Here is an 11,591-nt window from a genome sequence, read left to right on the forward strand (position 1 = left end):
CCACTTCTTCAACTTGAACCATAGGTCACTACATTACCTTCATATCAAGTTCTTTATCATTGACAACAAATGTTTAGAATTAAGTAAGGAAGGAAAAAATTATAAATGATAAATACATCAATTATAGGAAAAGAATCTAATTTAGAGACTATTTAGATTAAAAAATCTATATAAAAAAAGATTATTTTGTTCCAATTTAGTTATTTAATTTTGATTTATTTTTTAATTCACAAAATAATATTCTTCTTATATGTAAAAAAAGACTAATTTTCATTGTTATTAATTGGAAAGATTGTTGTGTCGTTTATTTCTAATAGTATTTTAACCTGAATATTATTTTCTTTTCCATTAGAAGTTAATTAGTGAGATATAAAAAAGTGTAAATTGCTTGTTTAACTTGGTCTATCATAATTATTGAGATCATAGTTTTTTCTTTAACAAGTCTTGGTCCAAATTTCTCCATGTATTAAAAAGTAAATTAGAAGATCTACAAATTAAGAAGTGTGGCATGTTTTTTAAATTATAAAATTATGGTCCTAGCTATTTATTGTTAGACCACGAGTCTTCATATATTAAAGTTTTTGTCTAAATTTCATTTATTTATGTGGTGATAGTTTAAGAATAGTGATAGAAGAGAAAAATAAATATACAATTTATTGAAATATTTAACTCCCTTGTGCAAATTAGTCAAACTCCCTTGTCACTAGGTCCATCTAGTGATTAAAAATATAATCAAACAATTCAATAAAACACAAGTCTAATTGTCGCTATTGTAATTCAATAATTGTATTATATTTTTAATGTTAATAAATTTTTTAAAAAAGATTGGTGTTTTTAGTAGAATGAAAGCAATTAATACATTGATTTCAATGCATTAATTGAATTCTGATTTGACTTTTAATTAAAAAACTGCATATAAATGTTTTTAAAACTATTGTGTGGTTTCCCTGGAAAAAAAACTATTGTATGGTTCTATTATAATTGACTGAATTTGAGTTTGAAAAGATTTTTTTTATGAAATTAAAATTAAAGATAAAAAATATAAAAGCTTAATTGCATTCTTTATTCTTCAGGTACAGTAATTTTGTGATTTTGGTCTATTGTAAGTTCCAATTGGGAGAATTGGATTGGATCCACTAGGCATTGGAATTTCAATCCCTCCATCCATCTTTTTTGAATATTTAACAGATATTTGCTGGCATGACACTAGATGAAAGGTAGATAATATGACAACTACCATGTTGCCTAACACATACTGAACTAAACTTTTGATCCCTTAGAATATTGCAGTTATAAGGAAGCAGAAGTGAATAAGCCACATCTAAGGGACCAAATTAAACTTACAAAATTATAATACCTAATTTACGTAATGCATGGAGATCAAAAGTGAAATTAAACTAAATATAAATTATGAGAGCATTCTAAATCTGTCTTCATTGTCTGAGGAGCAAAAGGACTTGACAAGTGTTTTGTATTTTTTTTTTTTTTGTACATGCATATATAGTGTATATGCTATTCTTTTTTTCTATTTTTTTTCCCTACATTTATGATCTCGGAACTGAAACAGTGAGAGAAACCGATGTGAAAATAGATAGGGTGGATGAAGAACTAGACATCGGCCAGTGGAAGAAAATGAACAGATGGAAAACCATCTTTTTGGGTATTTCCCTATTTCTTTAATAAAGATACCAGCTCCTCTCTCTCTAATACACACACTGGTGATACAGGTGTGATGGAAACCCTATATCTGATAGCTTGAAACTTTATTTTGTATGAGGGAATTCAATACAACTAGTGACCCTTGTATAAAACGATAGGAACTATTATGAATAAAAAAGTAATATTTCATGATTTTTAAAATTTAATCAATCATGATTTGTCAAATGAACTTGTTAATGAGTATTATAGAATAAATGCATCAATACTCAGGAAATGGGAATGTGGAATGTATCAGAGTAAGGAAAAGCGAGAGAAGGAAGATGTGGAAGAGCTTAGAAACTGCAGAATCCTATGCAAGCTCCAACTTTCTACACTAACTAAATTCATTCAGGCAAATTCTTAGTTACATGTTGTGTAGAACAATCTTCTTAAGTCCAATCACCGAGTGTGTCATTTCAGTTATTTTAATGCTAATTATTGTTAGTGCACAGATAGTAGAAGACAATAATGCGTCATAAATACAAAACAGAATTTGATACTCAAGTCTCAAGCTCGTCTAGTTCTCTTAACATTAAGAACATTTAATACCAATGAAAGCTCTGATGTTCCAAAGAAATTACCATCACCGTGTCCAACAGAAGCACTCTCCCTCAACCATTCCTTGTTTGTGCAATTTTTTGTTACAGGAGGACCACAAAGCTCAGGATTTCCAGTGTAGCTAAGTTCTTCAAAGCTCTGAAGTTGGGTGCTCGTGGGAATTCTGCCTGATAAGTTGTGGTATGATAGATTCAGGAAACTGAGGAAGGACAAATCAGATAAGCTTTGAGGGATTTGACCTGAAATGTTGTTTAGTGAGAGATCAAGGGATTCTAACAATTTCATTTTTCCCATGTCATTTCGTATCTCTCCAGACAGATGATTTCTAGACAAGTTCAAAAACCGCAAAGCAGATAACTTGAAATTTCAGATGGAATTGCTTCAGACAGCTTATTACTTGAAAGATCAATCATTCTCACCAATATCAGATTGTCTCTGTACTCTAACTCATCTCCTTTGGGAACTAAGACAAGAGTTTCCTTGTAGTGGTTATAACTGAAGTCAGAGCCATATGAATAACTTGAAGGGTTTGCAAAGAAGTCATCTTCACCAGCCATTGTTTTCATGTCATCCAAACAATTTGGAATGGATCCTGACAGGCTGTTATTGCCATGATCCAGCACTATAAGGGAAGAAAGTTGACACATCTTTTGAGTAATGCTGCCATTGAAATTGTTGGATCTTAGACGAAGAACCATTAGATATTGCATTTCCCACATCCAATCTGGTATTGTGTCAGAAAGTTGGTTATTTACCATGTCTATGAATTTCATTGTAGAGCAATTTTGCAGTGTCGAAGGAATATATCCTGAGAAGCGGTTGTCGTCTAACAGCAAAGACTCAAGTTGAGACAGATACCCCAAGGAGTTTGGAATTTCACCAGACATATTGTTACTGCCCAAGTTCACATGCACCAAAGCTTACCAATGCACCCAACAGTGACCAAGATCACCAGACAAGACATTATTTGAAAAATCAAGCACACTTAACTTATTAGTAGCATTTGGCTTTCCACATAAAAAGGGAGAAATTGTTCCGGAAATTGAGTTATTGGCAACATTCAGCACTTCAACATTTGCAGACACACTTGGCAATCTACCCTTGAACAAATTAGAACTCAAATTTATGACACTGGAATTTAGAAAGATGCTAGATAGGTCTCCACTTAACAGATTGTTTGACAGATCCAGGAATTCAATTTGCAAAGTCCAATTCCAAAACCAACTTGGAACCAAGTCTGCAATACCTGCCTTAGACATTGTCAAAACCTTCACAGAACTTTGCCTTTTTAGCCATTCTGGAAACTTAGGACCTATTCCAAAGGAGCTCAGTAAAACATATTCAAGCTGAAAAGGAGGAGCCCATCCAGAGTTGACACTGAGGAACAAGTTTGTCCAAGACAAACGTAGTTCCTTTAATGTAAAAAGTTTTACAAAATTTGACTCTTTTATAGATCCTTCTAACAAATTAGATGAAAGGTCTAACGTCACTAAATTTGAGAGAGTTCCAAGAGTTACAGGCACATCACCAGTCAAAGAATTAGCTCCAAGATTTAATACCTGCAGGTTTTTGAGGAACTCAAAACTCTTAGGAATGGTTCCATTCAGTCGGTTGTGAGCCAGGTTTAAAGTTCTCAAGGATGACAAGTTTGCAAATGGTGAGGGAATTGGACAAGTAAAGGTATTATTACTGAGATCTAGAACTTCAAGATGCTTAAGCTGGCCTAATGAATCTGGAAGTGGCCCACTGAGTTGATTGTTCTGCAGGTCTAGATTTTTTATGTTCTGTAGGCTTGATATTATTTGTGGAATTTTTCCCTGTAAAAGGTTACTGTGTAAATCAAGTTGGACAAGAGTTTTGCTGATATTAAATAGCCATGAAGGGATTTGCTGATTGAGATTGTTATTTGAAAGATCAAGGACTTGGAGATGTGTGAAGTTGGTTTTTCCTTTTGGTGGTCGTAAGTTATCAATTTGACAGCTCTCCAAGTGTAGTTCTGAAAGAGATGGAAGTGCACTCAGTACTTGAAGCCAGTTACCTTGTTTATGAAGGTCTGAACCACTCAAATCAAGGTACTCCAAGGAAGATAGCCTTGATATCCAATTAAGGTTATCTATCTGAAGAGCATAATTGTATCCAAGATTAAGGTGCTGCAGGTTTGAGAGGTTTCCTAGTTGATGAGGGATTAATCCCATGAACCCACTTAAGCTAAGGTCCAAGTATCTCAGACTCTTCAATGAGCCTAGGAAGCTTGGTATTGGAGTAAGAACAAAATAATTTGAACTCAAGTCCAAATGATTCAAATATTTTAGTCCAAGCAAAGAAGGACTAATCTCTCCACTCAACTCCCTATAGGGAGAGCCCACAGGTGTGTCAAGATTGATTTCCATGACTTGACCAGTGTTGTTGCAGTGAACCCCTGGCCATGTACAGCAATCCGATTTGTCAGACCATGATGAAAGCCTGTTTGAAGGGTCTGCTAGTCCATGCTTGAAGCTGAGGAGTGCATTCCTTTCCTTCTCACTGCAAGTCATATTGAGCCTTGCTGCTTTGCTTGCACTGAAGTGGAGAGTTATTGCAGTGGACAATATCAAGAGAAGAACATGAGTTGCAAATAGCACTGCCGTGAAGAAGAAGGAAGATGAAAAAGGTTGAATCCACAATTTTCTGGTTCACGGTTGGTATTTACTACTAACAATGCCTATGTAGGATATATACCGTAGAAGGGTTAGCATTTAAAATTTTACTCCACTAATGGTGGTGGTTGCAAAATGCACACATATGTAGAGGTATATATGTCAACAACGAGACATTTAGGATTAAAAGTGTCTAACCACACCACCATTATTTTGCACTAGTTTATTTTATTTTGATTTAATTACTCTTTTAGTTCTTATAGTTGTGATAATTATTTTTTAGTCCCTATAATTTAAGACATTCATTTTGGTTCCTATATTTACATTTTTTTTACCTTTTTGTCCTCGCGGGGAAGATTCAACTCACACATAAACATGAACAAAATTAATAAAAATAGGGAAGCAAGCTGAGGTACAACTGAAGTGTAATGGAGGTATGAGACAAAGGCACTACACATTCCATTATTCTTGAGTCTGCCACCGACCTCTGAAAGCTTAGCATTTGCCAATTGCCATGATGTAATCTCCTTCTTTACTGTGTCTCATCTAGTTGGAGTGGTATCACAGCATTGAACTAAGTTGATCGTTCCAATGGGATGATGGTTTTGATTGCTGCAGATAAAGTGTGTGAATGTGAGTTTCTGGTTCCATGAGTAACAGAGGTGTGGTAGTTTGTGCCTTCATGGTTGGGATGATGTTGCAGGTGCCGGTTTGTTGTTGAGAGAAAAGATGATCAGCCATGTCTCGTGTGTGCATAGGAGAGTGTCTTTGCCCTCTCCATAACATTAGTTTCAACAATTGACTTTAGTCGAAACTTGATGGTGAGAATCAAAGAGTCAAAAAAAAAATTCAACCGGGACTAAAATAGAATGATTTAAACTATAAGAACTAAAAAGAAATATTGTGGTAACTTTAAGGGTCAAAAGGATAATTAAACCTTTTATTTTTTTGTAAAAACAGGTTTGGAATTTGCAACTTTGAATTCTATCTAATTAAGCTCTCAGTCTTCTGTTTTTGCAACTCTATTTGGGTAGAAAGAGGAGAAATCTAGGCTTAATTCAACCCTAAAACCTAACTCATAGGATTAGGGTTACCCTCACCTTATAAACTCTATCTTGAGACTATCTCTAACCAATGTGAGACTTGGATTTTTTTTTTAATCCATCCCTCACGTCTAGCACTCTTTGGGCATGGTGCATAATCCTTTTGAATGAATTTAGGATACGTTCTGATACCAAAAAGAAATCTGGGCCTAATGGAAAGAAATCAAATTTAAAGATACAACATTTGATACTATAACTGTTTGGTGTTTTGAAAATCTCACTCACATATTTCCAAATGTTACAGAAGACTTTGATTCAGTGGTTATTACGAATTCCTTCCTAGCCTTTTTTACCAAGTCAGGGAATTTGCATTGTTGTGCATGATGGCTGCCACAAGGACCCTTGTACCAACCCATTAGTGCAAGTGGTTTTTTTCTTAGGAGAATTGAGAAACAAATGATGTGTTTTATAAAAGGAATTCTTTTGCTTTGAATTTTGAACTTATAATGTTTTTTGTTTCCCTCACAGAACAAGTGATGAAACTCTTGACGCCATACGTACGCCTACTTTGATGCTCTTTTTTTCACACCACTTTTATCTTAATGGTATCTCAAGTTAATTAGAATGTACGTATAATAAAATAATGAGAATGGCAACTACTAGTAGTACTTAATTAGAAAAAAAACTATCAAAACTAAAACGAAAATAACTTTGATGATGTTAATACATGAGTATAATTTAGATAGACAGTGTAAAAATTTAAATTGTTAATTAATTAGATATCACCTAATGATTTGTAAAACAATTACTAAAAAAAGTTATAGGAGAATATATATAGTTAATTGCAATTCTAAGTGTATTTAAATTAAATTCTTAATTAACATATCCTTATTGTGATTTTTTGTATATTTTTTTATTTATTGAGACAGTGGAATGAGACCGCACTATAATTTTCATCACGGGTGTGGCTGTCAAATATAATACGGATGGTTAGTGAGGAATTTTGGAATGTTAGTTGGTTTTCGACTATAGCCTCTTGTTCAGTGTTAACATTTTCATTAGAGTTAAGTTGCTTTTAGGGAAGAACAAATGTCTTGAAATTCCCTCTTCTCCAGAAGCAGTTTTATTGTGTCTTTATCGAAGCCATCTTCTCCAGAGACTTAACTTTTAACTTTGAAGATAGGAAGTCAAACATTGTTTCACTTTATTTGGTTTTTTTGCTTCGACAAATATGAAAAATACACTCAGGATCAGGTCCTGTTCACAAGAAGGAAGTCTACTATCCCACACATGTACTGCTTAATTATTTAAGGGGCTTAAATATATTTTTTTATTTTTAATAAATATCTGATTTTATATATATATATATATATATATATATATTTTTTTTTAATAAATTTTTAATTTATGATAAATTTTTAATAAAATGATAATTTTATTTTTTATATTAAACACTTATTTTTAGTCCCTAATAAATTATTTTTTTTGCTTCATTATAAATATTTTTCATTTATTATTAATACATATTAAAATAAAATTTACTAGAAAGTAAACAATTTTTTTTAATTTATCATAGACTAAAATAAAAAATCAAAGATAAAAAATAAAAATATTAATTTATTAGAAATTCAATATAAAATAAAAATTTATCAAAAAACAAAAAAAAAATAATTATTTATTAAGGATAAGAACATATTTAATTTCATTTAGTGTTTGATAGTGTTTTGGTCTATTAGTGTTATGTTTTTTTATATATTTTTTATAGTTATTTCTTTTCAAATTTGATGACAACATTGTCATTGGGTCTTTCTACCCTTCACATCAGCAAATTGGACACTAAAGAGACTCGGTCAGAAACAAATAACTACTAGGGGTATAATAGCATGAGAGAATTTAACACTTTTGGAATAGGAAAATGTACTTTTTTTAAGAAAATAAAATTATGTTTTTAATCCATGATTTATATTCGACTTTTTATTTGATCTTTTGACAATTTTTTTCTTCAACGAAAATCTCTAATATTTGAAATCTTTTGCTTTAAATCTCTATCATTAGTTAAATAATAATGTATCGGTTAAATATTCGGTAGATTGTTGCAGTGGTCTCACACAAGCCATGAAGACCAACAAGAAGTGTGTCTGCCTTATTCTCAAAGACAGGGATGATCCTGATCTTGGCTTGAAGATTAACATGACAATTGCTGTTGGTCTCCCTTCTCTTTGCAAAACTCCTGATAATCTCTCACAGTGCTCTGGTATGTTCAATTTCAAATTAAGTCTTCCTTTTTTCTTGAAGAACACTACACTACAGTGTTATGTTTCCATTTCCTATGCAATGAGTCTTGTTAGTGGCCATATAACAACTAATGTTTTTATCTTTCATTGTCTGATGATAACATGTTTTTAATAGGAAAAAAAAGAGTCTTTATTTCTATTTTCAAAAACTATTTTTAGTTTTCAAGATACAACTAAACAAGGTTCTTGATAGCAACAACAACATTATGGAAGAACCAGAGGTAGCTGCTAATAGCAGACCAGCAAGGAACCACAACAGACCCACTCACCTCAGGGATTACGTTTAGCCGCGACAGCATTAGTGCACTGCAGTTAGTTAGGGGACAGAGATAGTGCTTTTCCCAAATTCTGTTATCCTCAAATTCTGTTATAACAGAGTTTGTTATTATCTGCTAGAAAACGATAAGCAGTGTAAGCCTATAAATATCAAGAGTAAAGGAATGAAAAAGCACAGAACAGAATTTGAATTTGCTTATCTTCTCTTTATTTCCTTCGTTTTGCTCTTAGCAGATAGCCTCTGCTATCAGTTCTTCAGACTGTTTGGCGGAGAATGATGTGAGACGCAGAATGTGAAATTGAGAGGGAACTTAAATAAGATTAAAACAGAAGAAGCTGAGAAAACATTTCCCCGTTGTTTTTGTTTTTTTGGATTTTAGAACACTTATTTTGGATAGGATTCTCCAAACTTATATATTTTGGATAAGAAATTGATTACTAAGTAGTCTAAAATTATTTTATAAAACAGTTTCTTAACTGAGAATACTCAGGCCCTAAATCATCCAATTTTAGTATATTTCTAAAAAAATCAGAATATTTGTGGTCTAAGTTTTATCATTATCAAGCCTTTCATTTTCCTTAAAGAACAAAAGAGTGTTACATTCCATTTACTATGTAATGAATGGTCAACAAGTCATGTACTTCAAACTTTTCTACTTCTCTCATTCATAACTAGACAATAACACATTTTAAAGGGGAAAAAAAGGGCATCTAAATCTCCCAATTTTACTTTGTTTGTGTATCTGTTATCTCTGAGTTTTCAACTGCGAAAGTTAAAAATATTTGAGGTTTGATTTTTTCTCAAGAAATTCTTGTTTGAAACGATTTGAACAGCACTTCTGCACTTGGATCCTAAATCACCTGAAGCTCAAGCTTTTAATCAAATTGGTCAGAAATCCAATGGTGGTTCTATCAGTCCTTCGCCCACTACTTCTGGTAGTGATCCTTTCAACAAAATATTTCATTTTTAGAATTTATTTTTGACATTGACATTTGAGTTTCAATGGTGTAGTACTAAATTTTGCATTTACTTTTAATGTGTTCTTTTGTGCATTCAGTTGAAGGAAGTTCCCAGAATGGTAGAAAGCAAGGGACAGATGAAACGGCCACAGCTAAGAAGAATAGTGCGTCTTATATCGGGAAGAGATTGTTAGAAAGTTTGGTTGCAGTTGCAGGGCTTCTAATTTGGCTTTCATGAGCTTAACTCAAATACTACCTATATATTACCATTTGCAGGAACCTTGACCAATGATTCCATCATAAATTTCTTTACTGATCCTTCTGCTCCACAAACCATTGACTCCACAGATAGTTCTGTAGCATTAGCACTTATGGAGGGTTTGTATCTGAAGAGTTTAGCATATGAATTCAGGAGATGAAACATGTAGTCGTACACGTAGAGTGGTAGAGTCACATGACAGAATGTATTTTTGACTGACTGACCAAGCAGAACCTTCAATGTACACCTTATATCTGCACGATCATGATTGAATTGAAACATTTATTTATTGATAAACTGAACATATATATCCAATAACAAAAATATATTATTACATATAATTACAACTGAAGCATGAATGGACAGTTTTAATGTTATACCTATAAGTGCATTGACTTGGCAAGTCTGATTTGTTGAACCCCTCTTGTGATTCTCGAAACCAATCCTGAAACAAAATTTTCATTTGTCAAGAAGGAAGCTATATATGTGGCTTTATTGTGAGTCAATTAACAGACAAAATATATTGTTCAGAAGGAAAAAATCAGTAATGTTCAATAACAGGTTATTTCCTTTGATTTTGAATGTACTTTTAAGTTGTGTATTAATAAAAGATTAAAAGTTAAAAAAGTGTATAATGTTATATACAATATTGCTGCTGGCCATTGTGTTGCTTGAATTTGCCTGCTATTTCTAGTTTCTGCACACCATGTGCTTAAGCCAATTTTATATAATGAAACTTTTGCTTATAAGAAATATTACATACAAAATTAATTTTTTCATATCCAAATAATAAAACTACTTTCAATAAGTGTAATCAAACAAAGCTAATAAGAAGTGTGATACCTGGGCAAATAAACGAGCATTCCAATCTTGATTTTCAGAAACATTGCATTTCATGAGATCTTGTCTGGTTTCAGCAACAGCTGGATTACCTTTCCAGTAAGCATAAGGCTCTCTGTTCAGCCATGGTATCCTCGTAGTGCCTTCTTTCAACCCTCCCAACAAAATATGCCATGGCTTTATATTAATCTCTGCCCTGTGCACCACACATACAATACTTTTTACTTATTTAAAAATTAAGTTCCCGTTAGGGGTGATTGTCAATTTTCAATTTTCCGTTTTAAAATATAATTTTGAAATACAAACATGTTCAAAAAAAATTGCACTAAGTTGATTTTTTACATCTTTCTGAAATGGTTTTTATCACATTTAACAAACAATTTATTGATTATTGTTTATGTTTTAACCTTTACTGTCTATTACAATTTTACTTTTTGGGGTTATTCGGTAAATGAATTCCTTTTCTTTTTTATTTTATTTTAAAAAAGACAATCTTGTTTTTGTTTGTTCTATTGGAATTATTGGACCCCGACATTCGATTTCTAGAAAAATAGTTTCTCCTTTGTATTTTTTGTTCACATTAATTAATTCGTGTGGGAAGTAACCAAAACCAAAAAAAAAAAAAAAAAGTCAACAACAACAACCACCCAATTATGAAGCAAGTGTAGAGTCTAAATCCATGGGCATTATAAGAATGATTAGGGACTTGTGTTAACTACCCCAATTAGGACAATATTCTAAGTATGGTGGTTGTGAATTTTTTTTATAGGACAAAGAAATTAATGGTGCTGATGGCGTCAACAAATTCCAATCAGGGGAAGAAGAGGAAGATAAGGAACAGTGCAGTCCAGTATCTGTTTTAGACCCACCCTTGGATGACGATGATGATGGGCATGATGATGACCATGAAGGGGATGGTTTTGATTTGGACTGTAGCTATGCCAATGTACAAAGTATGTCATAGTTTAAAAATATTTTATTTTATTTTGTAGCATTTTATGTTGTGTGGTCGTCTTCCATCAACATG

The 11,591-nt window shown here is 32.5% G+C and overlaps 2 protein-coding genes and 1 pseudogene across 2 annotated transcripts; 1 reads left to right on the top strand and 2 right to left on the bottom strand.

Annotated features, from left to right (window-relative positions):
* Nucleotides 1-2,174: 2,174 nt before the first annotated feature.
* Nucleotides 2,175-4,815, bottom strand: LOC114389090 (annotated as a pseudogene).
* Nucleotides 4,816-7,936: 3,121 nt separating this feature from the next.
* LOC114390870 (protein YLS3-like) lies at nt 7,937-10,021 on the top strand. Its single transcript, XM_028351781.1, has 3 exons — nt 7,937-8,189; nt 9,340-9,441; nt 9,564-10,021. The coding sequence occupies exons 1-3, from the start codon at nt 8,051-8,053 to the stop codon at nt 9,701-9,703; spliced, it is 381 nt and encodes a 126-aa protein (XP_028207582.1). The 5' UTR covers nt 7,937-8,050; the 3' UTR covers nt 9,704-10,021.
* On the bottom strand, nt 9,700-10,771 carry LOC114390871. Its single transcript, XM_028351782.1, has 3 exons — nt 10,568-10,771; nt 10,105-10,169; nt 9,700-9,978 (listed from the first exon to the last, which is right to left on the bottom strand). Exons 1-3 carry the CDS (start codon nt 10,609-10,611, stop codon nt 9,722-9,724), a joined length of 366 nt encoding a protein of 121 aa, XP_028207583.1. The 5' UTR covers nt 10,612-10,771; the 3' UTR covers nt 9,700-9,721.
* Nucleotides 10,772-11,591: the final 820 nt, after the last annotated feature.

The sequence above is a fragment of the Glycine soja genome, chromosome 16, assembly GCF_004193775.1.
Source record: "Glycine soja cultivar W05 chromosome 16, ASM419377v2, whole genome shotgun sequence".
Lineage (NCBI taxonomy): Eukaryota > Viridiplantae > Streptophyta > Magnoliopsida > Fabales > Fabaceae > Glycine > Glycine soja.